The sequence below is a fragment of the Cydia fagiglandana genome, chromosome 23 (genome assembly GCF_963556715.1).
Source record: "Cydia fagiglandana chromosome 23, ilCydFagi1.1, whole genome shotgun sequence".
Taxonomy (NCBI): domain Eukaryota; kingdom Metazoa; phylum Arthropoda; class Insecta; order Lepidoptera; family Tortricidae; genus Cydia; species Cydia fagiglandana.
The window spans coordinates 7,833,177-7,860,569 of record NC_085954.1 but is presented as its reverse complement, the minus strand read 5'-3'; the positions used below and the strand labels follow the sequence as shown (position 1 = coordinate 7,860,569).

At 38.1% G+C, this 27,393-nt stretch overlaps 5 protein-coding genes across 5 annotated transcripts in view; 3 read left to right on the top strand and 2 right to left on the bottom strand.

Annotated features, from left to right (window-relative positions):
• The window catches only part of LOC134675840 (uncharacterized), a 37,042-nt gene extending 31,374 nt beyond the window's left edge, over positions 1–5,668 (top strand). The window contains exons 18-21 of the mRNA XM_063534140.1: positions 368–460; positions 1,843–1,902; positions 3,652–3,820; positions 4,541–5,668. Coding sequence (XP_063390210.1) covers positions 368–460; positions 1,843–1,902; positions 3,652–3,820; positions 4,541–5,130 — 912 coding nt within the window. The 3' untranslated portion in view covers positions 5,131–5,668. The remainder of the gene's footprint in view (positions 1–367; positions 461–1,842; positions 1,903–3,651; positions 3,821–4,540) is intronic.
• Positions 5,535–21,412, bottom strand: LOC134675760 (dynein regulatory complex protein 8-like). The gene is made up of 5 exons (XM_063534069.1): positions 21,289–21,412; positions 20,964–21,115; positions 20,643–20,726; positions 6,153–6,280; positions 5,535–5,633 (listed from the first exon to the last, which is right to left on the bottom strand). Exons 1-4 carry the CDS (start codon positions 21,410–21,412, stop codon positions 6,161–6,163), a joined length of 480 nt encoding a protein of 159 aa, XP_063390139.1. The 3' UTR covers positions 5,535–5,633; positions 6,153–6,160.
• On the top strand, positions 6,732–14,538 carry LOC134675988 (serine-aspartate repeat-containing protein I-like). The gene is made up of 8 exons (XM_063534299.1): positions 6,732–6,928; positions 7,922–8,029; positions 8,952–9,834; positions 10,578–10,651; positions 10,856–11,266; positions 11,978–12,145; positions 12,781–12,949; positions 13,244–14,538. The coding sequence occupies exons 1-8, from the start codon at positions 6,866–6,868 to the stop codon at positions 13,735–13,737; spliced, it is 2,370 nt and encodes a 789-aa protein (XP_063390369.1). The 5' UTR covers positions 6,732–6,865; the 3' UTR covers positions 13,738–14,538.
• Positions 21,413–21,500: 88 nt separating the features above from the next.
• Positions 21,501–22,182, bottom strand: LOC134675914 (dynein regulatory complex protein 8-like). The gene is made up of 3 exons (XM_063534259.1): positions 22,015–22,182; positions 21,817–21,930; positions 21,501–21,631 (listed from the first exon to the last, which is right to left on the bottom strand). Exons 1-3 carry the CDS (start codon positions 22,034–22,036, stop codon positions 21,504–21,506), a joined length of 264 nt encoding a protein of 87 aa, XP_063390329.1. The 5' UTR covers positions 22,037–22,182; the 3' UTR covers positions 21,501–21,503.
• Positions 22,183–22,472: 290 nt separating this feature from the next.
• The window catches only part of LOC134675925 (heterogeneous nuclear ribonucleoprotein U-like protein 2), a 55,232-nt gene continuing 50,311 nt past the window's right edge, over positions 22,473–27,393 (top strand). Inside the window, exons 1-4 of the mRNA XM_063534270.1 lie at positions 22,473–22,756; positions 25,067–25,200; positions 26,057–26,289; positions 26,404–26,438. Of these exons, the coding sequence (XP_063390340.1) occupies positions 22,627–22,756; positions 25,067–25,200; positions 26,057–26,289; positions 26,404–26,438 (532 nt within the window). The 5' untranslated portion in view covers positions 22,473–22,626. The remainder of the gene's footprint in view (positions 22,757–25,066; positions 25,201–26,056; positions 26,290–26,403; positions 26,439–27,393) is intronic.

The window sequence follows — 27,393 nt, the reverse complement described above, 5'->3', positions numbered from 1 at the left end:
GTCACTTGTCTAGTTTTAGTTTAGATGTAGATTAGTTTTAAGTCAGGTACCCACTGAAAATCAGCGTCATGGCTTGCCGTGGCATTATGCTGAGTGGGGATCCTGTTTAGCATCTAAGTAGTTTATGTAACTTGTTCTGTGTGTTATTCTATACCCAGATGTTAAATAAATGTATTTCCTCTTCTTCTTCTTGAATATATTTTACAATTTTGATTGAATTTTGGGGTGACACCCACAATTTCCACACCGGGTGCCACCCATGCTAGCTACGCCCCTTGTAAAATAAATATCTATTCCAACCGGTCCGTGCACCCGCGAAAGGAGGCACTTGTAGTCTCAATTTGTTTATCATATGTAAATTTGACAGGTGTGGCAAGAGTTGCCAGATTCTCCGCCGACGGAAGCCGAAGAGGTAGTCACAAACAAGTTCAGAAACGAAGCTGGGGATGATTTGGCGAATGTAAGTATTTGTTCAGCATAAGACTTAAGAGCATTTAATAACTGGAGTCGCCTTTAAGAGCTTACCCCTCTGCCGAAAACCTTGCGATATTGCGCAAACTTTTGTATGGACTGACGTTTATCTGACATGGGCCATGGCTATTTGTACGTTACATACAAATCATGTACAAATAGTACATAACATAAGTAATACATTTGACGTGCCTCTCCTCCGCAAAAATCGGCAGACTGTTTTGTAAAGATTCACTAAATGCTCTAAGGCTTAAGACTATACACGGTGTAACATGAGGAAACCGAATAATTTTAACCACGCATTTCTGAGGTCCAAAGAAGTAAAAAATTTAATATGAGTTTAGGTTAATTTGGCCAAAAAAAATTTTTTTTTTGTTGTGTTTATTCAATTTTTTGAATGTATATAAAAAATAAATGTTATTGGTAAACTTGTCACTTAAAATTGATTTTTACATTTTTTTTCGTAGAACCTACTTTTTGCAAATTGTTACTTGTCACTTTTTGACATCTATCAATAAGGATATTTAGACTACGTCCCCTAACACCAATATCACCATCAAAAAGGCCTTTTACACTATGTAACTATAAAAACTTGTTTTTTTTTTAATTAATAATATCTCTGAAACTAGGCGAATATCAAAAAAGTTTATAGGACATTTTTGTCTCTAAATATGATCAGGAATACGCTGTTAAAATTATTCGGTTTACTCATGTTACACCGTGTATTGAATAATAATTGGATGCTGTTAAGCAATAATGTGTCAACCCACATAAATTTTTCAATAAGATGTGAACTCTAAAAATTTACGCTTAAAGTTGACATTTTATTGTAAAATGGATGTGGGATGACTCATTTTTGCTAAACACCATCCAATTATGCTATACTCTAGCTCAGACAAAGATTTGGTGCAATTGGTGTGATTTGAAGTCATTTATTTCCGCTTTATGATCCTTAAGTATAAGGTACATCCTGTATGGGGTCTCTATTGTTTCCCAAAAATTATTAAGCCATAATCTATTGTTTGTCCGCATTTTCGTTAGTCATAATTTGATTGGTAACTTCTCAGGAATGCCATAAATCAAGCCTAACCTAACCAATCTATAGGATAACCTTACGAAAATCTTCAAGAGTTAACGGTTTAAGTTTTAGGACTAATGGTAATATGACAAGCAATACATTATGACTTAAAACTTTATGGGAAACAAAGGGACTACTCCTGTATGATATCTTCTTATTGGTTACGCAATATTGTACTGTTGAAAGAATTAACATACTTGATAAAAAATAACACATGCATTTATGATAGGCAAATATTCCAGTATTGTATTATTTATTGACAAACTAATTTATTAAAACATTTATCTTTGCAGGCGATGGGGCTGAATGTTACAGCAAGATTATTAAATGTGCACAATCCTCTATATGCCAAGGTAAGATTACACTATTCATTTAGATATTCATAGTAGGTACATATCATCTTCTTCTACTACCTAGCGTTATCCCGGCCTTTGCCAGGGTCCGCTTTCCTACTTGCTTTCCTCCACTTTGCGCGATCCTGGGCGTCGTCTCGTGTGAGCCCGTTCACGCTCAAATCAGCTTTCGCGACATCGAGCCATCGCTTTTTTGGTCTGATATCATGTACAGTGTATATTAAAATAAGTGGAACTTGTGGAAGTCGATGTCTTAAACCATAAATGATTTCAGTTCTAATTACTTCCATGAGATTTTTTTTAACACCTTGTAATATTATTATATTATTTATTTATTTTTCTTCTTAGGCTAGGTCATTTATAACATGAATATAAAAGTAAAATACAAAAACACATAAAAAACAACAAAAAATAAGTATAAACACATTATAAAAAACCTAACCTAGGGCAGGCCTATGGAACTCTCCGCGCGAGCTCGGATTAATACCTACGAGTCGGCTCCCGTTCACGGTAGATAGGCAAGCCAGTTGGTTGCCACACGCGCTCACGTACGCACGTCAATTTTTACGATAGTTACAATACAAGCTACGTAGTAGGTGCCTACCTACTATTGAATTTCTTTAATTAAACATGTAATGTTTTTTATGTATGACAAATGTATAGTTTTAGATATCTATCTATTTGAAATAGGTTGTGAAGTAAATGTTTATTTTAACGACAGTAAGTTAACTTTACACCGGAAAGTGCCTACTCATTTTTGCTCTGGTTAACTTATAATTAGTTACCTGTATTGATGGGGTTTCTATTATTTTTCTTTATAGTATAACATTTATCCCTATCTGGTTTTAAATTACACGAAGTTTTAAAACTAATTCTTGCTGGGATTATTGCGCGGCTTATAAAACGGCGTAAACACTGCGGTTACTGCAGGGACATATGACCTTTTAAAAAGACTATTTCGCAAACACTAACGCATAATTGGAATATTAGGTATAATTTAATATTTAGCTTTCCTTTTATTTCACTCCGCTGTTTACGTAGGTATTTATTTATCATTTCTAAGCGTCAGCAACCCTAGCGTTGTGCCGGTGCGCGCGGTGCGGGGAGCGGCGCGCTGAAGGTCACTCCATTGTATTTTTGTGTAGGTATCAAAACGGTAGGTATTTGCGTTTTGTTTGAGAGATAAGTATCTGTTCGTAAGAACTATTATATAATCTGTGCCTAGGGTGCCGCCAGCAGCGGGGCAGGGCCCAAGCTGCCGGTGGTCAGGGCCGCAGAGAGAGGAACCGGCGGACTATCCGCGCCGTGTCCAAGATCACCGCCTTCTGCATCTGACCCTTGATCCAACCACCTAGCGAGAGTCTCTCAAGATGTATTATTATAATTTTTAGTCATACTTTGCGCAGTGCTCGTAGAGACTACTCTGAACGACTAGGGAATCCTAAAACAGTGAATTCTTTCATTAAGTCAACAACTAGTTCGATTTCATAGTAAAATTGATTTAGTTTGCCTACATATTTACCTCATGGAGTATTTCTGAGGGTTGACCAAACGATACATACATACATATACATATAATCACGCCTATTTCCCGGACGGGTGGGTAGGCAGAGACCACGGATTTCCACTTGCTACGATCCTGACATACTTCTTTCGCTTCCTTCACCTTCATACACGCTCGCCGGCTTAACGATAATTATAAATATTTTCATCTTTGGACTTATTAAAATTATTCTGTATTTCCCTCAGCTCTATTTCTCCGGGAAACCCGAAGCCGGTTGCCTACAAGCTTTCATCAACGATCACAAGATAACAGCTTTCAAGCGAATCGCACACAGCGACCGCGACATATTCGCGGCGCGATTCGACCATATAGCGGACTTCGACCGGCTGTGCGTCCATAGTGAAGTCAAGTGTGGTGAGTTAACTGACTTACAACCTTATTACAAGGAGATAAGACACAAGATTACTAAGCGTATAGCACACAGCGATCGCGACATATTCGCGGCGCGCTTCGACCATATAGCGGACTTAGACCGGCTGTGCGCCCATAGTGAAGTCAAATGTGGTGAGTTAACTGATTTACAACCTTATTACAAGGAGATAAAACACAAGGTTATCTTTAAGCGTATAGCACACAGCGACCGCAACATATTCGCGGCGCGATTCGAGCATATAGCGGACTTCGACCGGCTGTGTATCCATAGTGAAGTCAAGTGTGGTGAGTTAACTGATTTACAACCTTATTACAAGAAGATAAGACACAAGATTATTAAGCGTATAGCACACAGCGACCGCGACATTATATTCGCCGCGCGCTTCGACCATATACCTACTTAGCGGACTTCGACCGACTGTGCGTCCATAGTGAAGTCAAATGTGGTAAGTACAGTCGCCATCAGATATATCAGAGCATCCGAGGTGCTCAAAAATATCTGAACACGAAACCTAGCTCCTTGACAATAGAAGCGAGTTCAAATATTTGTGAGCACCTTGGCCGCCCCGATATATCTGATGGCGACTGTACATAAAATTAACAAGACGCAATTCTACAGTTTAACTAGACGGCGCTGCACGGAGACGCGTATTATTTATGTAAGAAGCCAATGCGAATGAGGCATTTTTTTCTTTGTTACAGGAAGCGCCACGGTACAAATCGTCCCATGCTACAAATATTTCTCCAGCCCGCCGGCTATCAAATCCATCTATGCTGACAATATCGCCAACATTAAAAAGAAAACCGATTCTAGTCCACAAAAAACCGATACTGATAAAATAGAAAAAAGCGTTGCAGAGACAAAAGAGAAAAGCATTGAAAACGCTGAAGCTAAAACTGATAATGCTAAAGTAGATAAGAAAGTAAATGCAGAAAAAGAAGTAATTAAAACACCATCAAATACTACAAAAACTGTGACTGCTACTAAGGTAGCAGAAGCAAAAACAGTTACAGTTAAACCCACAGCACAAGAAAAACCAAAAGCACTAGTGAAAGAAACTCCCAAAGATGCTCCAGTAGTTAAAAAAGTTACTCCTAAAAAAGTTGAAAATAATGTTAGCAAGAGTGATAAACAAGCAAAAATAGATATTATTGATGATATGATGGTTGTTGATGAAGAGATCGGTGAAGAAGAAAATGATGATGAGGAAATGACTGATCAGGATATATTGGCTCTGATGTCGGGAGGAATAGTTTTAGATGAATGTAGTGGGTCTGATGAGGAGAAATAGAAGATAATAAGCTTAACACAAAATGGCGCGCTAGTGCTATGTTTTCTTGGCAGAGCAAATTAATAAAAAAAAAGCGTAAGCGCAAACTTACGCTATTTGGCGCTTTAGAGTGCCATGTTTTCAATGGCATAGACAAAGTAACCTGTCAAAGGAACTTAGCCCTTAAGGCTTCTGCAGACGTTGCAACAAACGGCATGCGATTTTAAATTTTAGACAAGTAGGAGCAACGAATTCGATCGATCGACCAAATGCCACAATTGTATTGCAAATCGCATGCGATTATCTGGTACGCTTGTAGAGGCCATTAGCGTCTGTTGAAATAAGATTTTAATGTATATTTGAGTCACAATTATTAAAGTAAGCAATTAATGGGTATATGTTTCGCCATATAACAATAAAACATGTGATTACGCTGTAATTTTATTTCTTGAGTATTGTTGTTTACATTGAGTATTCATGAATTATTTTGGTTTTTCTGTTGTGTCAGGAATCTCCTCTTCGACCTGAAAAAAACAATATACCACGTTAAATAAAGATATTTGGAGTTTTATTCTAACTTATAAACTTCAACTGCATATTGCATTATCAGATAAAGGTTCTGCCAACCAACAATTGATCTGTCCATTGTGCATGGAGCCCAAACTACCAAAAAGTCTTTTCCTCAAATCCGTATTCCGGACGCAGTCCAACAACACGTGAGACAAGTTATCAGTCCTCTGACAGACTAGACACAGAGGTGACGGTGTGACGGTTTAACACCCATCTTGCACAGAAACTTATTTGTAGGGATGTATCCGAACCGGAGTCGGAAAAGCTTTTCACTTTTCTTGCGAGATTGGTAGAATCAAACCACAATCCACAAGGGTCTAGCTTGGATTGTTTTGTACCAGATTCCTACACCACTTGATAAAGCTTGTTCTCCAAAATGTTATTCCCATTTTTGTAAACCACATGACTTGCACAAATGCACATGACCTTATAGGGCTTATAGGATAAGGAGATCTGTAGGAAAAAAATGTAACCACGCATTTCAAGCCCCAGTTCCCCGAAGTAGATCAGAGGCTCGTCTCTTCTTAGGTGCAGCGTCTTCCAATCTCTTTAGCTCTGCCGTGTGGGCGTCGGCTATATCATACGCAGTTTTTGGGGCCACCTGTAGGCAAGGTGAGGATAAATAAGGTAAGGATTGTTAGGAAGGGATTAAGTTCAGTAGCTGTAGCTGCCGGGGTTTCTGTATCATCTAAAGCCCCCTCCACACTCGTGCGCGAATCGCGACGCGAAGCCGCGAACGCAAGTGTGGCGTCGATTTTCGCAGACAGCGAAATCGACTCCACACTCGCGTTCGCGGCTTCGCCCGCGATTCACGCACATAGTCTGGAGGGGGCTTAAGACTAGGAGTTAATGGAAATAATTTTATCCGATAATATGAGATTCTACAGAAGAAACTTTATGTAGAAAATCATCTTACATAACATAAATATATAGCCGGTCAAACAACTTTGTCAGTAGAAAAAGGCGCGAAATTAGAAATTATGATTTTGTAGTGTGGCAACTTTCCTGTCAGAGCTGTCAAGTTGCTTGACATTTGAGTCTTGAGTCATTTTCCGACGCAAGCAGCGAAAGCGGCGAATCGTGTCGAGTTTTAATTTCTACAAATTTCAACTGAATATCGCCCATAAATACTAACTGCACTAAACAAGAGTGAACTTAAGCCCTGAAAATCAGTTATTCTAGAAACATGCGTCGCAACATGAACCAAATGCCAGGGCGAGGTGGCCCGTTGATGACGGATCATTTACAAGTACGTATCGATTTACTGTTATTTTCTACGTCGACAAGTTTTATTTCATTGATAAACTAAACTTCTATTTCTTCAGTATGCCAATTAATTACGATAAATTGGGATTTTAACAATGTAAAAGGTTTTCTCAATAGCAATTTTATAACATTCCTTGTTATAAATGGCCGCCGCGACGTTCGTGGTGATTTTCCACCCCAAACCGGCATGGCGACGCGGTCCGCTAGTACATAATAAATATTGCTAAACTTAGTTGACAGTGTCATATTTAACTATGAAAGCATTTATTTTAGCCATTTTTAGGTTTAGTACCTAATAAGCAGTAGTTTTTTTGGTCATCATTATGAGATTAGATACAGTGTCGTGTAACACGCAGCAAAAATCAGTGGTATAGTAGATACTCTAGAATAGAGTACACAAATAATCTCACTTTAACACATTCACGGCCAATAACATCCTAGGTGTGTTCATTTTGTATTGGAAATGGGGCGCTTGGCACTGAAATTGGTGGTTTGTTGCAATATTAGTAGTAAATCATCCATTGCAGACAGTAAATTGTGATGAAGTCATTAAGATGAGTGCATGTAAAGCTGGGCTTGGAACTGGTATTTTTTAACACTTTCGCAACCGGGCAAAAAACGGCGCACTACCCCAGAAACCGATCGTCTATATCTGCGTACAAAACAACCCGCTGGGCGGGTTGCCCGGCATCTGAGCAAACATTACGAATGCCTACCAGGCGGGTTCTCGGTAGTCAAAGTGTTAAAACCCCTAAATACTCTAAATAGCCCAATATTTTGTTGAATTATTTTATGCTCTTTACGTGAAACTGAATCATGTATTTAGGTAACAACTTTGTATTATTAGATTGTCCCATTAAAAATGAAAAAATAAACCAAAGAACGTAATAATAGCAGTATTTTTGTATGGACCAAATACGGGTTTCCAACCCCTGATATAAAGACCAGATAAATCACGATAACTCTTTGTATCTAGGATTTAGAGCTGGAGCTTGAGCTACTAAAGCGTAAGAGGCAGCTGATCCAGCGTCAGCAAAGCAGTATGCTCTATGACCGTCCCAGTGCGCCCCTTCTTGATAATATGGTATGTATACTGTTTTTCTTGGCAACACATTTACAAAAAGTGTCTGATTTCTATGTTCTCATGAGATTTTATGAGTTTATAAAGCACATGCTAGAGTTAGACCAAGATCTGCAACAATTGTTATTTATATGTCATAGAAGTTCGACGTTTCAAATAACAATTGAACTGTGTGTGCTATTAAAATTGTTGCAGAATTGGTCTAACTCTATACAGTCAGCAGCAGAAGTTGCTTAGCGGACAAGATATTCAAAACGATCTTAACCCAACTTTATTATTGATAATGTGTGTCAAGGTAATTTTGAACATCTCGTCCACACATCTCCACTTAGTAACTTCTGCTGCTGACTGTACAAGAGTACAGGATAAGTTCTGTATTTAAAAAGATACATACAAATAGACACATTAGAGATGAAAAATTAGGTTAGCTCCCACACTGGTCTAGTACCAACTGACTTTGTTAAGGGCATTTTTTGCAATATAGAATGCTTGTCTTTACACCATGCTGTTATAGTTGTGTGTTCATTTTATCAGCAATAGTCTATCAAGCAATGAAAATGGAGATTCAAGTATAGCTTTCACAATCTAGTTTTAAAGACCGTCCATTTTAGCTCTAAGCTAAGATAATCATTTACTGTTTATTAGCTTATGAGCAGTCTGTAGAAGGTTCTTGTATTTTATTCTACACAGTCTGTGACTGCAATGGACTATGGCTTCTATGTGAGCAGTTTTATTTTAATGTAGTGATGCCTCGGACTATGGTTTCTATGTGAGCAGTTTTATTTTAATGTAGTGATGACTGATGACTGAAGAAATGTTTGCATGAAATTTGACATTCACATAGTGACTGTCACGATTGTGCTGTCAACTTTATACATTGTTTTCAGTACAGTGTGTTATAACCTTTATATATATCACTTTTCAGAGATACAACCAGCCGTCTCAGTCGTTTAACGATCGGTTCAATGAACCTCAGCATTTGAACTTTTCTCATTTGTACAATGACACCCCTCGGAACAACCAGGGCTTTGGCTTGAAACGCCAAGCGCAGCCCGACTGGCCTGGCGCACCCAGCAACAACATGGGTGGTCAAAAGCGGCCTAGGCCGAACCCCTTCATACAACCATTCCAAAATAATACACAACAACCTTTCCAACGGCCCGGGTTTATGCCCCAGCCTCTTCTGAACACTCCCAAACCTAAACCGCTCATGAACCTGAACTTCCCGGTTCAAAGAAACCGCCCGGGCAACCGACCAAACATGAAGCAAAATCAAGGCCCTAAGCCTCTCACTCATCATCCGAATTTCAGGCAAAATAAGCCCGCCAACGCCAACCGACCTGGCAACGCAAACCGGCCTGACAACGCAAGTCGACCAGCCGGTTTCGTAGCTAAAAAGAACGCATCCCCTAAAAAGCCCATTCAAAACAATTCTTCCAATACACCATCTAAAAAGGCGCAGGACCGCGTTTTCACGGCTAATAAGAAGCCGAATAATAAAATGAACGGCCGGCTAGAGTTAGCTCTAGGGATGATCGTTAAAGAGATCAGGGTAACATACGAGAACAAGCCTGAATACAAGGGTCTGTTTTCCTATCTCCCGCTCACTCGCCTGATGAAGCAAGGCGTCCGGGAGCGCTTGCACTCCGCAATGGACGGGAAAAAGGTTGACAAGACCCCGGACATATTGGCGGAGTACCGCCAGAAATTCCCTCTGGAAACCGACAAGGAAATCGTGGAACTAGCTGTACTTGAGCAGAAGAAGAGCGACCAAAAGATCGAACTAGCGATCACATTGCTCGAAGAAGGTAGCGATATTTTTGTTTTTCTATCCTCTCAAAAGTTTTTTCAACTTTTGATTGACCGATACATTCTGTTAAATTAGATTAGGAGTTTCATTCTCAGTATATTTCCCTTGTCACATCTTAGTGATTTGAGTTACGCTCACTGTAAAGCGTGCATTTGTGTTTCCGACAGATGCTATGGCTTTTAAAGTGGGTCCGTATTCAGCTAACTCTCGGCCGCCAGTCAAAGCTTCAGTGCTTATACTGAACGCCCGGTTGGACCTAGTTCCAACCTGTTAGTTCCATCACTACGTTTAATTTGTTCTTGACAGTGTTTGGGAAATTTTCGATGTCTATCCTATGATAGACGGCGAAGATGTAGTTCTACGTTGTATTAAAACAATGAACTAGTCTACTGAAATGAAATTACTGGTCTTTTTTAATTGGAAAGTATTTCACCAACATTCAGTACTAATTATCAGCTCACAAGTATGTTAACTCAAAAATTAAAGCTTTTTACAGTATATTTCTCTTATGTGTATGAACAGTAAGTATATTTGTTATTAAATGAATTGTAAGTATCCAAGTCAATAATCACTCCCAATTCGTAATTTGAAACCCCAACCATATAGTTGAAAGGAAAAACTAATATTAAAAGTTCAGTTACTATCACCAATTAAACTCAAGTATTTTATAAATCTGATCTATATTTCTGATTAATAAAATAAATCGAGGCAAGCATATTAAAATTAGTATAATATTTTCAGGGGACCCAGAACAGTTTTTCAAGAAAAACATGAACAAATTACTGCAAGCCAGATTTGATGAGATGATGGGAAAGGTAAGTCAAACTAAAAGTTGTCTCTAATCGCCCACAGACCTATAAAAAGGCCTAAGGCCTTCCATTACATTGTATTATGAAACTTTATTTTAACAAATCAAAATTTTATTTTTCTTGGCAATTTTTGAGTCATGGTGGGCGGCTAGAAGCCATGGAAACATGAAATTAAATCATAAATTCCTACATTCACATTTATCATTCCAGCTTGAGAAAATTATAACTGAAGAAAACAAGCTCACAACAGCTGAAATCCTGGAGAATTTGCCGGCAATTACGAAAGAACCGGGAAATGCCAATACTAAACACACTCCAAAGGCCAATGAAAATGAATCAGAAAAAGCTGAAGAGACACCTGCTGACGCTGAAACAGCTGAAAAGGCTGCCGAAGCACCAGCTAGTGCTGAAACCGCTGAAAAGGCTCCCGAAGCACCAGCTAGTGCTGAAACAGCTGAAAAGCCTGCTGAAACAGCACCCGAGGCCGATGAAACGCCAAAGCCTGATGAACCAGTAAAGGAGAATGGATCTGATTTGCACCAAAAGGAGGATATGTATCAGAAATGGCTGTCATTTTACATTCAACGCAGGCTGCCTGCGTTAGTACATAGACATAGATCCGTAAGTATTAAGAACGGAAGACGCTATAGGAGGTTATCACACCGGATAGTGCAGGAGTGTGACAACCATCTTAATTCGTTCAATCAGTTTAATTCTTTTTACAATTTTATTGTGAGGTGATTTTAATGCAGTTGTTCGGCAGTCTCCAATGGATATATCTGTAAACAAGTTAATTTATAAACCACATTTTTAAGGTAGAGCTTGTTCAGTATGACTTACATATTTACCCGGTAAATTATTGCAGGTGAGTATAAAAAAAAACCTGTATTTATACTGTTTTTATTAGTATTGAACTTTAACAAAATTTTGGTGGTACTGGGAAAAAAAATCTCAGTTTAAATTTTCCAGTAGTTACCACCAAACCGAGTTCGTGGTATTTTGCCCAGTAGTTACCAGTGGTAAAATGTGGGGAAACAAATCCCAGTAGTTACCACTGGTAATGGAACCTATTACTTCCCGTACCACTCGTCGATTGTGTGGCCGGGGTAATAGGTGTGGCGTGTGTGGCGTTCAAGGGATTCATTGGGACTAAGCTTCATCATCATCATCATCTCAGCCATAAGACGTCCACTGCTGAACATAGGCCTCCCCCTTGGATCTCCATACGTGCCGGTTGGAAGCGACCTGCATCCAGCGTCTTCCGGCGACCTTAACAAGGTCGTCTGTCTAAGCCTTGTCTAAGCTTCATACTTAATGATAATTTTTCCACAGAACATCCTAAAGGTGTTCGACCTGGACCACATGTACTCTAACACGAAGGCAGCCATCATCATCAACGCGAACAACAAGGCGCAGGCTATGAAGGCTGGTCAGAAGAACGACAGCGAACAGGGCAAGGATGACCCTGAACTGCCGCGCAATTTGCCGTATTTTGCTAAGGTTGGTATTTGAAGAGTACTAATTTGAGAGTGGGAATTGTACTTACAATAATTCTGGTCAACTTTACTGCCCCACCTGCGATAGAGTTTTTAAAAGTTTCGGCTTTGCCAGCCATATCAGAGCTCACGCTCGTAATTAGCTAGGGTCGCCGTTGTCGATTACGGCATGGATAACTATATTATATATATTTGAAGAGATGAGGGAAAAGTCCATTTACCGATATTATTGAATTGTTTACGGTCAGAATGCTAGTTTTTTTATTTCTCTTGTTTTATCTGCAATCGGCTGTTTGAGCCATAAGCAGATGTTCTGTCTTTTTTTAGGGTTTTGAGAGGACTCAAAAACTCTCTACTTTCTTGAAAATTTAAAGTCAAAATGCTGAACTGATGCTAAAATTAAATGCATATCATACAGTACTACACAAGATTTTGAAAAATGACACATATGTACCTATATGCAAAAAAAATTACATTATATTTCATACTAGCTGGTCAAATTCTAATTTAGAGATCATAATTAAATCAGGATATTCAGATCTGTTTTACTAATACAAAATAATGACACAAGAAACCATAACCATATCGTCACTGAAGATTAAATTCTCTCTGAGTTAAGGCAATCAATATATTTGACAGGTACTAGCAATCCCAGCGATGCCCAAGCGTAAGATCATGCAAGAGTTTCTGAATAAGTTCCAACCGAAGACTATCAAGCGGCACAAGAAGAACTACAACCTGCTGTTCGTCGGGTTCGACTCTAAGGATAACTATGACAAGATCCTGGCTGCCAACCAGACTACAGTCGGTAAGATATACTTACTTGGTTGGCGCAATGACCCAAAATGAGTCTTGGCCTCCAACACAAGAGCACGCCACTTTGATCGGCCCAGAGCCACTACCCGAAAATGTGCAATTTATTTGTTTACTTTTATTTAAGTACCTAAATATACAGAGATAGAGCCGCCATTTAGTAACACCCGAGGCGTAGAATTTTTCGAACATCTTCTTTCTTACATCAAACGTGTTTTTCAAACGTGCATAATGTTTGAAAAACACGTCCAAAAGTTCTAAGTTTCAATAAAAAATTGTTAAATTCCAGGTAACGCAACCCTCAGCATCCTTGGAAACGTCACCAAGGCGTCAAATGAGTCCGACGATCTCGACCAAGTCCTGACCCCACAGCTCGATGATCAGATCAACGATCTCCTCAGCTCCATCCGTAAGGCTGATGAGGAATCTAACGCTAATGGCGACAACAGTGTCGCTGATGTTGATCTAACTCAAGATGAAACTCACGAAGTGCAAGATACTTCAAATGAGACGCCAAAAGTTGAAGAAGCAGTCATAAGTGAAACTGACAAAGGAAATGAAAATGTCGCTGCTAATGAAACTGATAATAAGAGTGATGATTGTGAAGTTGTCGAGACGAATGGGAGTGTAGTTACTATCGAAGATGATGAAGTGGCTCCGCTGAAGACTGATGAAGCGAAGAAGCCAGCTGCACCGAGTGCACCGGCCACTCCGGCTAAAGGTAAAGCCCCGGCTACACCGAGGTCTGTTAACACACGGCGTTCCAGCCGTCTCCAGAATTGAGATCACTGCCCTTTTAAACTCTATTCCATTAGGACTGCAGTACTTAACCTGCGGCCCGCCGTGTTTTTAGGTTAGATCCATCCGAATGTTACCATAAACAAATTCATCTTGCGGCCCGGGCAAGGCAAAACCATCTTTGTGGCCCTCATAAAATGGTACTCACCGCTGCATTAGGGCCTTAAAATAATGTAAACAAACAATACCATATTGTAGTATGGTAGCTCAGCCAATGATATAATTCCACAGAACCTCCTAAGACCCAGAGTCATTTATGCAGTTTTGAATTTGGAACCTTATTTTATTCCATTATAGTTCAAAAATCGATTTTAATTTGTTCTTTTTAAAGGAACTCAGGACTTGGAGAAGTTGTATCTTGTCGGCAGATTGACTGCAGGCAAGTGGTTTGGTGTTTACATTATTTTAATGTGCTTATACTATAGTTCTAAATTAAATAGATCGTTAACAATAATTACATGTTGGGTAGGATATTCTGTACATTTGATTTTCATTAATGCACTTTTTTATTCTCATTGTACCCAACTCGATTGGACATCAGATTATTCAAAAAGCTAGAACCTTGAAAGTGCAAAGGCGGACATAACTAAGTATTTAATTTTGCAATAAGCAAATCGATAATTGATTTAAGTTTTGATTAAGATTTTTAGTTTAAGATATTCGGATAGTGGTATCATTGATATCTTATGAATTAATTATGTTTTAGCCTATAAGTAGGCGATACTTTATTTGACTATAAAATGTATGACTCTTTAAGTTTGATTAGAAATAAATTATGAACTGATATTGTTGTTTTCTTTATTTGATTGCGGTTAATTTCTTTAAAAAAGCAATGGCTTCATAATCAGTCGTCGATTCATTTTGCATCTCGAGCCTAGTGGGAGCTCAATGTTACCTGATTCTTACATACAAAAACTTGAAACTTAAGAGCCAACAGGAGTGGTCATTCCTCCATACAAACGTAGTCCTCGTTTTCCTCCGTGGTTTTTGAAGCTAGAGCAATGATTTTTTCAACACAGATTAATATTGTCAATATCTGTGTCGGACCGTTTTGCTTTATTTGATATTTTTGTTTTTTAAGGCGCTAGAGCCCTTCAAAAATGGCCTAATTGACTATGCCGCAATGAGAGGCGTGATATTCAAAACTGATATCAATTAGCCAAAAAAGCAAAACGGTCCGACACAGATAATTTCATAATCATTCAGATTTCCAAATTTGGTTACGATTGGTTAAGATTTGGAGGAGGAAAAAGAGGACTACGAAACCTCGATTTTTGACATTTTTACGCAGGATTTTTCGCCTCAGCTGCAGTTGTCCCTATCGCACTAATTTTAGGGGCGGGTTCAAGTTTCTAAATACGTACACAGACAGAAAAGTGATGGGCAATAGTCGACATGTAATATCGATAATCTAGTGATGTGAGAAGTTATCGATAAACCATAACAAAGTCGCGATTTGCCCCTTAGTAGGCGAAGTTAGTGAAGTAAGTAATACCTATTGCACTTTTGCCTCAGGGGAAACCGTTTAACAATATTATTTCTTGGTTCATACAAAGCTGAGTATAGACGCACTTTTATTTTATAATAATTTTTGATTTCATATCTGTGGTAATAAACGCTTTAAATACATTTTTCTAAACATCATTCCGAATCCAATGAGGTATCACACCTTTGAACTTGTACTATACTGTTGTCCCAAATTGGGGTTTCGTATTTATTCCGACCAGAATCAGGAGCTCCTCAAACATAGGTAGGTACCTAAATGTATCCAAATCTGAATCAAAAAAAATAATCGGCCGAGAGCATGTCGGGCTATGCTCAGTGTAGAGTTTCGTAGTTACCGTTCTGTCAAAATAGGCCAAACCGGGGCGACAAGTCAGTATCATACATTTACAAGGGACTACACAGCGTTTTACGTATTTTTAGATTTTTACTAAGAACTGAAGATTTTTTGCAATAACTCAAAACCGACTGGAGTCCGGTCATATTCGCTATATAGTTTTCATTGAAAGTAGTTATTAAGCGTTTGTTGATTTTTTTCATGTTTTTGAACCATGGTTCAAAAGTTACAGGGTGGTGGGGATATATTTTTTTCTTTCGGTGCGATTATTTCCGAAAATATATAAATTTATCAAAAAATGTTTTAAGGAGACCTTTATTCGTTTTGAAACACCTATCCAAAGGTAGGGTAAGGGGGTAAGGGGACTAAGCAAATAAAAAAAAATATACTTATATACGAGTATATACCTTTGAGTTCAATCGTAAAGGACATTTTAGCGAAAATGAGTTATATACAGGGCGTCCCACAGCTATGCCACATGGAGGGAAAGTACCCTGAATATTGTAGATGGAACACTATACTGAAAGAAGTCATTATTTTAATTTTAAAAACAATTTAAACTGCATTCATGATTTTTAAATAATTACATTGTTGAACCGGGAATCGAACCCGCTACACGAGAAAAAAAAAACACCCTGTAGCTTTTTCATCCCGATCGAAAGGCTTCATCATAAGGATTATTTTTTGCTAAATAACATAGTGTCAGAAACTAAAGGAAGACCATGAATTTTAACATTTGATGTGAAATTTAGCGAAATAATCAAAAGAGAGCGGCTTTGTATTCAACAGAATGACACTCATTTTGAGCATTTGATAAATTAAATTGGTTAATTTGAATTAAAAATGTTAAAATTCATGGGTTTCTTTTTATTACCGACACTATGTTATTTAGCAAAAAATAATCCTTATGATGAAGTCTTTCGATCGGTATGAAAAAGCTACAGGATGTTTTTTTTCCGTGTAGCGGGTTCGATTCCCGGTTCAACCATGTAATTATTTAAAAATCTATGAATGCAGTTTAAATTGTTTTTTAAATTAAAATAATGTCTTCTTTCAGCAAAATGTTCTATCTACAATATTCAGGGTACTTACCCTCCATGTGGCATAGCTGTGGGACGCCCTGTATACAGTTTTAATACCTGGCTTAACAACCTCAAAGCTGTACTCTGATTGCCTAATCATGCATGCCATACGATTAAATAAATAAATATACAGTTTTGTTCAGAATTCCAAGCGCTTTTGTTCTGTATAGTTAAAATTTCGATATCTCGTAAAAAGTTGCCTTTACGACCCAATTTTTACGCTATGAGCTTGCAAAAACAGCTTAGCTCAAGGGGCGTAAATGACCAGTTATTTTTTCTTCTTTTTGTAAATAAATTATGTTGTAAAGGACTAACAATACTAACATGTCCTTTGTCGTCATTTAGCCCTTCATTTGTCACGATAATTTTTCATATCGTGTGGTCAAGATGGTCGTAAAGGACATTATTTGACTATTGAAATTATTTTACTTGCCCTTTACGACCCGTCCTAAAAATGAACCTTAAGTATACGAGGCGAACAAATTATAAAGGACTTTTCTAATTTTTGTGTCGTTTAAACTCCAAATTGCAAACAAATAACATGGACGTAGCAGTATGTAGACTATCAAAAAAGTCGTTTTCGGGGACTTTTATTACTATAATGTAATGTTTACCGTCAAATTTGAAAGCATTTACGCAAGAGTTTTTTCCGCAGTTATCTTTGTTCATGGACGTAATTAGGTCTATATAAAGCCAAGTTGATAAATAGTTTTATGGGTCCTTTATTACCAAAATATAACGTTTGCCCTTTAAATTAGAAAACTCCGCTCCAGAGTGTTTTTCCGCACCTATTACTTACTGTGTTACTCACAGTGGAATCTCTTATAGTCTTGCGACAATAACATATGTACTAGCCTGTGCATAATACACTCTGAACCTTTCCGACTCGCATTTATTGTTGATTAGGAGAACGAGACAGGTACAAAATACAAAATTGTTTATTTCATAAAAAGCTGTACATATAATTTGAGGGATGGTGTCTCCCGGTAAGCAATATATGCTTGTGTTGGGAGGCACCGCTCTTCCGTTATCATTGAAATCTAACTAATACTAAGCTACACTATTTACAAGTCACAAAATATTTACTACCTATACTATTTACAAATAATAATTATATACTAATTACAAGCAATACATTAATTATATCTATTAACTATAAGCAACACAAAGACAACAATAAAAATATGTGATCAGAAAAGTACTCAAGCCTGCACGCGCGTGTGTGTGTGTGTGTGTGTGTGTGTGTGTGGCTGCTCTCTGTTTTCTCATATGTTTTAGTTTTGAGCCATTTGGTTACAGTAGACTTACATTCATGGGATTGTTTAGGGTAAATGTTTAGGATTTTATTGATTTTATTATATATGAAAGCGGATTTTGTGTTAAATTGTGAGTTCGCTAAGGTTGTTCTAGTATGAGAAGATCTCGCTACATTAATTAAAGTTCGTTTTATGTTATAGTTAGGATTGTAGGTAAGGTGTATCAGCGATTGCCCATTGCCTCGCTCCTGACTATTTATTATCCGTTCCTGAGCGGTGGACGGACGTTGTTTATTGTGCGTAATTTAATTATTTGTGTCATTGGTTGAGCTCGGCTACAATAACTAGTTGAAATAAAAAACAATGCTTCGTTTCAAACACACTCACAAAGTTTGGAACGTATCTGGACGAAGTGGTAATTAATACTTAATGACCGAATCGGTTATAATTAATTCGTTTACTTACTTGTTTCATAATTTCTAACAGAAGATATTTTTAAGTATTTGAAATTAGAAATTATTGCAGCTACAGTTAACAGAGATGAAATAACACAGAAATTACTACTTAAATAGGAATAAAAAAACGATTTAATATCTTATTGTTTCGTATTTTGAAATAAGACATCTTGAAAAACTGAAACTATAGAATTCACTAAGGACGTTCCAAATGTTTGATATGCTAATTCTTATCATCGTTAGCTGATCTTATACTTCCCTTGTTATGGTTAAAGGCTGTCATGTTATGATTGAAGGCGGCTAGTGTTAAGCACTGGGACATTTAATTTACCTTCATTCCCGAATATTAGCTACTTTGTGAGCAATTGGTTCAAAATATTGTGCTTTCTTTATTATTACTATATTATTAGAAAAATATTAATAACAACTGTACCTAATCGGGTTATACCTAGCATCATTAACTACCGTTTGATACATTTTTAAGCTTCGTTATAAACTATGCTGAAAACAGTTAACATGTGTAGGTACCGTGGCTGGTAACTAATACACCTCGAATTTGGAATAAAATAGTCTCAGAATGTCACTTACGACCCCTACAAAACAAGATACACTATATTATCAAAAAACGCAGCATGGGTGTAAAGGACATCATAGTGTTTTTGACCAATTCTATAGGACATTAACTTCTTTCGTTTTGAATTTATACATATGATTGCTAATTCAGGTTAAAGAGACTAACATGTTGAGTACTTTTTTAATACACATCAAAAATAAACAATAAAACCATCCATAAACAACAAAAATAAATCTCTGTCTACTGAAAAATTGCATTTTGTCCTTTACGCCACTTGAACCCAAAGGTATCGAATATTGTATGGGGATCTCAGGTCTGCAATTCTTTTTTAATAGTTTTTATTTTACCGTTCCGTCGGAATGCGTGATTCATGTACTTACGATCACGAGTCACGGACAGACAGACGAACATGGCGAAACAATAAGGGTTTCTTTGGTGACTACGCAACTCTAAATATCGGACCACTAATAAAACAGTTTTAATTTGATTAGTAGATTTTAATTTGATTGCAGGTTGTAGACGGATATTGAATTCAGTTAGGTACCTAAAGTCAAGAAGTTAAAACACAATAACAGGGAATGTGATTCGGTCAAATTCTGTTCTAATGTATGGGGAAGACAAACAAATTATAGCCAGCATTCAATGAATGTAGTATGATACCTTGGGGTATGGTGCTTTACGCACACTAATGTCCCGAGGTATCATACTACATTCATAAAATGCTGGCTATAGTTAGTTTTTCTAAAAACACAATTTGACCGAATCAAATAAGTAAACGCTTAGTGGCGGTAGCGAGCTAACGAGTTACCACCGAAGAATAAGTTTGTAATATAAGAAAAGAACTAGGTGTAGCAAAGCTATAACGGACCGACCGCTTCGCGAGGCCCGTGAAGGTAAATGACGTCTGCGTCTGTGTGCGCGCACCACACACACAGGGATAGTCCTTCACTACGCAGCGCCGCCCCCGTCAGCGCGACGGCGATATTCACCTCAAAATCTCAAAACTGAGATCGCGCTGACGTCCTGTTTCGTCTTAACGCTTTCTGGTATGTGATTTAAGATGGTAGTAAGAGGAAAATATATTATTATTATTTTAGGGAAAGGTTTATTTTAGGTCCCGAGCAAGCGAAAGATAAAAGAAAAATGAGTCAGGAGCGTAGCGACCACTTTTAATTAGAAATATTGAGCGTAGCGACTATAGCGCGACTCGATAGGCACGAGTTGTATAAATAATTATTTGTTTTAAACGGGGGCAAAGTTGTTGTTTAACCGCTCGTGCTAATATTGATACCCGAGCAAGCGAAAGATTCCAAAATTGAACCACGAGCGTAGCGAGTGGTTCGAAAAATGGAATCTTGAGCGTTGCGAGGGTTTCAAAGCACGAGGGTTAAACAAAATTTGCCCCCGAGTGAAACACAAAATTTTTCACCACTCCAGCCCGAAGCAAATATTAAATGTAAAATATCAAACAAAATCAAATCCAAATGAATGTTATTAAATATTTATCACCCAAAATTATCATTTAAAAGTCAATTCTACCAGCAAACATAAGAAGACATCTCAATATTTGCATTTGATTACTTTGCCTCACATGTGAATAAAATTCAACTTTGCTATCAGTTTTTGAAGTGCAAAGGAAGCCTTTCCGAGGTTGTGTGGTGAAAAAGAAATTAAGACTCTTACCATGAGCTGGTTGATGTAATATTCGTAGGTGATGGTGTCCGTGACTGGATCAAGGGCTATCTGCATCATTTCTTCAAACTCCTCCTGTGAACACGATAATATTGTTTTTATTTATTGGGTTTGATAGCCCTCGTTAGCAAACTTGGTAGCAATGGCTACGGGTTACACTCGTAACGCGTCTTTGCCGTATGGGGCGCGTAGTCCCTACACTCGCTACGAACAGTGTACCCGACAGTCGGGTTCTTGGCCCTGAATGTTTTAAAATGATAAGCGTTGGAAAATAGCTTGTATGTCTACATCTAAAAGTTCATTTTGGCGTACCGGAGTAAAACACTCGCCCTCCTCCAGCATGAGCTTGGTGAACCTCTCCTTGGTGAGGTACCCGCGGCCTTCCTCGTCGAAATAGCGGAATGAGGCTAGCAGCGTCTCTGCGTCAGCGGGGTAGAACCTGCGACACAGAATAAGCAATAGTACTACCGTACAGAAAGGACACTTCCTACAAAACCGAAGTTTGACAGCGATTCAGGGTCGAATTAAGCTGTCCCTTTGTAACTTATGGCATTAGTCCTTTCGGCTATTTATGGTTGTCATAATTCAAGTTATTATCTTAATTATCTATTGGTCGTGTACTCAGTCGCAAAGGGACGTCCAGTCGTGTCAACCTTAATAATTGCTCGGAGCAATGCTGAGCCGAACGGAGCTGGGTTTACCCGAAGATGCCCGAAGTCAGGAGTGTCTCCCCACTGCTTGCGACGATTTAGAAGGGTCATGGCGGGAACAGTTGCTCACTAAACCTTATTTGAACAAGAAAGATGGCTTGCCCATTAGGTAGCGATTGTGAAATTTCCTGGCTGATGATGATTACCTGTGTTCCATTAACACTTTGCACATGTACGGAAGGAAGTTACTAAGAGGAACGTTTCCGGTGGCTTCCTTGTTCTCTGTGGCCAGTATCACTTCCTGCACTTCCGCTTCCGTTGGGCAACACCCTGCAAACATTAATTTTATCGTAGGTATAAGTGATTTTATATTTAAATGAAAGTTTAAAAAGATATTCCGGAGGTTTGTTTAGATTTTTATCCTAGGTATATTGACAATACAGGGAGTAAGATATGAATACAGTCCGTGATATGAACATCGTAAAATATACTGGAAGTAGCAATAAGCTACAGACCCAGAGATCGCAGTATAGTGCCTACTTCACGCACGTCGACTACTTGCTTCCCTGAATGATCGAACACTTCAAATTCCTCCATAATTTTCTTCTCCATGTCATTGTTAGCTTGAACTGAAAGGCAATAGTTTCAAAGTTAACAGGTGTTCCGATAAAAGTAAGTAGTGAAAATATTTTAGTTATATTTTGATAACTTGCTTTTAGGTTCGTTCTTTGCCATATTTGAGTATTTGGTTGAGATTCAGAGTTATTGGTCGTCCTAAAAGTAATGTAAAAGAGAAATGCGAATGTAAATATCAAAACATATTTTTGTATCTAAGCAACCCGTCAAAAATTCCGCGCAACTATTGACAACTCTGCAAGTCTATGGTCACTTCCTTATTGTCTATGAAGTATAGTCTGTCAAGGCATTTCCGCTAGTAGAAAAAGCGGCAATTAAAAAAAAAGCATTATAGCCCTAACAGACGGGCGTACAGGATCGTGACTTGGTCTGGACAAAACAATATTACGTCTTTCTCGTTCTCATACGATCGGACAGGCCTTGTTAACTTAAAATTAAATAAGAATCGCAAATTTTATTCTACCAATATTTAGTAGTTTTGGAACGTATCCGAAAGGTTGTGCGCGTTGTGCGCGGTCCCCGCGTTTGCTTTTTTCTGCGGCCGCCATATTGGTTTCGGATAGCTTGGCGCTTCTTCTTGTTCCGCAAACGCAAAATTGTGATTGAGATCAAGGAATGTATATTCTTAGTTGAGTTGTTAGCAGAGGAAATATAATATATCGTGATAAGTGTTAGTTTAACAAATAATAATGGATCCCGCCAAGATGAAAGTCGTGGATCTCCGATCCGAGCTCGGCGCTCTTGGGTTGGATACCAAAGGGAATAAGCCGGCTTTAGTCGAAAGATTAAAGAAGGCGCTAGAAGCTAAAAGCGGGAAAGGTAAATAAGTATGCTTTATGCCCAAGAAATCACGCTTTATATTGAGCATGAGAAACACGATAAGATGCATAAAAAACTTCAATGATATCATAGGCTCCCTAGTTGGTAACAGCACGTGTTATATCGTTTATTTTCAACGCGATGCGAACATCCGTAGTTTTGTAACAAATGACGTCAGGCCTATAATTTGCCCTGAACTGCCAATCGTATTTACCAACGTAGCCATTACAACATACACCGTAATGTCATTGGAAATATTAATTTATCGGCTTTCGATATTGCTGTAACTTAGCTCTAAACACTACGTCAAAGTTGATACTTAATTAAGCTGCATCATTATTAACTATTTAATATGGTGTATGGTCTGGTAATCAGTCTTTTTAATAATTACTTTAATCAGTTTAATTAGTTCTTGCATACTAGACACTAAGCTGTGTAAACATACCTATAGAATGTTTCATTAAGTTCAATTACATTCTGTACATGAGCATACCGGTTAATTATTTATTTAAAGACTTGGAAGTATTGATTAAGTATCTACAAACAGTACCGACACTAACTAGAATGTTTGGCAAGAAAGTAGACAAGATAAAATACAGTTTTTAACCAAATGAATTACTATCCTTTTCTATCCGAAAACTAAACTGACATTTCTTCTTCTTCTTCCTCGATTCCTCATGACTGAGGGTCGCGACCACATGAGGTCGTTATTTTGTGCACCAAGGCTCTCCATTCTGCACGATTTTCCGCTTTCCTTTTTTAGTGTCCACCCAGCGGGTTGGTGGGTGTCCACTACCCTGTCTTCCCTCCACCATGCCAACCATAATGCGCTTTTCAAGGTTGTCCGGCTCCCGTCTGGCCACGAACCCCGTCCGGCCGTCCGGATCCCGTATGGAAACTGACATCGGGGATTTTATTATCTCTTCCACTCGGATACAACCATACAAGTGTGGATGAGAACATTAGTATGGTTTGGGGGCAGTATGTTTGATCTAAATACAGTCACTCAATTCACTCCCCCTATACTGTCGACATTTGTTAGCTATAGTTGCTTTACTTTAATATTAATTTCTGTATAACGAAAACTCTATAGCGTCCAAAAACATTCGGTCCCTTGAGTGTTGGTATATAGAGTTGTAGTATTGAACTACTGAATGGTTAGAAAATGCAGAATTCATCAGGCGTTTGAGTGTGATGCTTCAAATTTCTGGTTTCCTTAATTATGTTTATGGAACCCCAAAATGGGAAAAACATTCTTGCATCGTGTCATTTCAAAAGGGCTTATTTTTGTATGGCTTTCACAGAGATATTCACCCTTAGAAAAAACACTTCCCGGTTTTCTTTTGTGATAGATTGTTCTAGGGCGGTTTTGGCATTAATTTTCTGTTCTGTTGACCTTGGAGTGGGGTATAGAAAGGTTTCTAGATTTCAATTGTATTGAAAATAGGCATCTAAAGCCTCGTCTCCATATCGCGCGGCAAACCATCGAACATTCCGGTATCGCGGCAGCCCAGTATCCATTGCGCGCGGCTGCCGCGCGAGCCAATGTTCGATGGTTTGCCGCGCGATATGGAGACGGGGCATAACACTGTAATATATGCAGCGAAGGGTGGTATTGCATCTATCCAATTTCTTTGTCAAATGTGTATTGCGTCTCACATTTTGCTTTATTGAGAGAGTGAGATACACTGACATTGGACAGGTTGAATACTGACCCAGTTATTCAATAGGTTGATAAACCATTGGCAACATTAGGTATTTCAAAATAATTGATTAGCACCATGAAATGGAGTTCTTATCAATGTGATTATAACCATGCCTTAATTATACATTTTTAACCATAAACAGTATTTTTAAAAGGAAAATGTTTAATGGAACGTGCAGAAATTAATGAAATTAGTAAGCGTATAACAAAAAAATGCCTTCTACTGGCTGATATTTTTGTATTCAAAGTTGTTATGGATATGGGTCATATTCCACCTGTCCAATTTCTTTGTCCAATGTGTATTGCGTCTCACTCTCTCATTAAGCAAAATGTGAGATGCAAATACACATTGGACCAATATATCGGACAGATGGAGTACTACCCTTGTTGTTGGAAAAGAAAAGAATGATTTCACAAAAACTTGCTTCTTTCAAGTTCTAAGTTCGGTTTATTCTCTCAAAGATTGACTTTTAAATTTTACTTTAATCACAATTTAACACATATTACAAAAACATTTCTGTGTGTGTCTCACATGTGTTCAGCTATTTCAATATGATAAACACTACTATTAGATTTTAACACTTATAGTTTTGTCCGTTTTTCAGCAATTGCCGATACAACAATACTAGATACATCAACCGAGGATGCCGATGAGCCGTCCACCCCGAGGCGCGCTGGCCCGGCAGCTAGAACTCGGAGACGGTCCTCGTCAACCAGAGTGGCTTCTACCCCAGCTAAGGTATGCAAAAAAAAAAAATAGTTTATAAACCAATTTTTGCCAGTAACAGTTTCACGGAAACGTGTCTTGCTATTTCAGTCAGTCTCTGTAAAAAAAGCACTGAGGTTGACTGAAGTCAGTGAAGTAGCATGACAAATACGAACGTTTCCGACAAAATACTTATGAAGGAAAACAATTATGCGCTACATCTGTAGATGGGTAGAATAAAAAAAATTCTCATCCCTCTTTTTGGGTTTATAATATTAGCATAAAAAGAAGACACTGAGAAGGGATTCCTGCTGAGAATAAGTAGAGTCGACCCAATCCAACTTTGCTTGGCATTTGTAACGATAAAGTGTGATAATGTCATCATTGATTTTAAATTTCTATGAAAATATCTTCTTCCTCGCGTTCTCCCGGCATTTCGCCACGGCTCATGAGAGCCTGGGGTCCGCTTGACAACTAATCCCATGATTTGACGTAGGCACTAGTTTTTACGAAAGCGACTGCCATCTGACCTTCCAACCCAGAGGGTAGACTAGGCCTTATTGGGATTAGTCCGGTTTCCTCACGATGTTTTCCTTCACCGAAAAGCGATTGGTAAATATCAAATGATATTTCGTACATAAGTTCCGAAAAACTCATTGGTACGAGCCGGGGTTTGAACCCGCGACCTCCAGATTGCAAGTCGCACGCTCTCACCGCTAGGCCACCAGCGCTTCAGCGCGGCAGCGCTTTCTATGAAAATATGACATTTAATAATGATACTCCCTCATTTTGTTGTAATATAATATTCAAGTTGGTGCAAAGATAGGTTAGACACACTAGTATTGTTGGTGGTTCCTTAAAAACTTATCAGTTATCGTGTTTTAAACAGGTAGCTCGAGTTGAGACTCCTGAACCCATTGTCGAGGAACCCAAGGCCGAAGAACCTGAACCGGAACCTGAACCACAGCGTGAATCGTCTCCAGAATCATCTCCGGAACCGGAGCCAGTACAACCTGCGCCCGTGCCCGTACCAGCGCCTGAACCTGAGCCGGAGACAGCGCCGGAGCCGGAGGCGAAGCACCAAGTTCAGGACTCGGAGATGTACAGCATCGATGATGAGAGGTAAGGGACTGATCACAAAATTCAATATGCAAATGAAAATTTAATATCAGAAAGCATGAAATAGCATTATTATATTGTGTTAAAAGAAAATATACATTTCCTTCTTACTTTCAGGAGCCAGTCACCAGTGCCTCAGGTGAAATCTGATGGTAAGAACAATAATTAACAAAAAAGTACTATTTAGACCCTCCTTGGTAACCGTGGTAACTTGGTATTGATTTTAGCAGTCTGTATCCCTATATAGACTGCTAAAATCGTCTAATGTATAGTCTTCGTTTTGCTAAGATCAAGTATGCCATAGTAAATGTATGGCGAATTTGATCTTACAAATTAAAATAAAAAAAATTTTTTTTAAATTTAATCTGTTTATTTTTAATCGAGAGGTTAGTAATTGTACATGAGTCTCAGTTACAATCTCTATATTTGGAGATTATTTAAACCAAGCTTAGCCTTAATTATATATAAACTAATATTGTTTTGCTACAGTTAGTTAGTGCTTACATGTTAATACTAGTTATATCTTACATTAATTCATATTAATCAGTGCTTTCTTAAGTGTACTCTTTGCTTTATCAGGATATTTTTCTAAAGTTTCTACTACTTGTTTGGGTAAGCTGTTCAGGATATTAGGTAGGTATATTGGCCAGAGCCTTTTTCCATATTCATTGGTGCTTTTAGGTATTTTAAAGTATGGTTCATTGGTTAAAGTCCGGAGGTGGGATGGTCTTTTGTACCTGTCCAGCTGCCCCAATAAGTGTTTGTACGAGGGTCGCACTGAAATATTCGGGAATGGGACACTTAGAAATAACATAATAGAATGAGGCATATAATTTATAAAAATGTAACTCTTTATAAAACTTTTAAGGTATATTCCATTTGGTTGTCATTTATATTTAAAAATTACTGACAATTTGAAAATTGTATGTCGAACATTATTTGAATTTTTGGCCAAGTGATTTTTCGGATCACATTTTTAAACGGTTTTCAATATGCCCTCAGCGAACAAATAAAAGTTACAATGGGCTTCTGTTATTTTTTTATGAACTAAAGTTCATCGTACGCTCGTTTGCAGTTAAAATTATATATGAAAGTCGCTTTCATTTT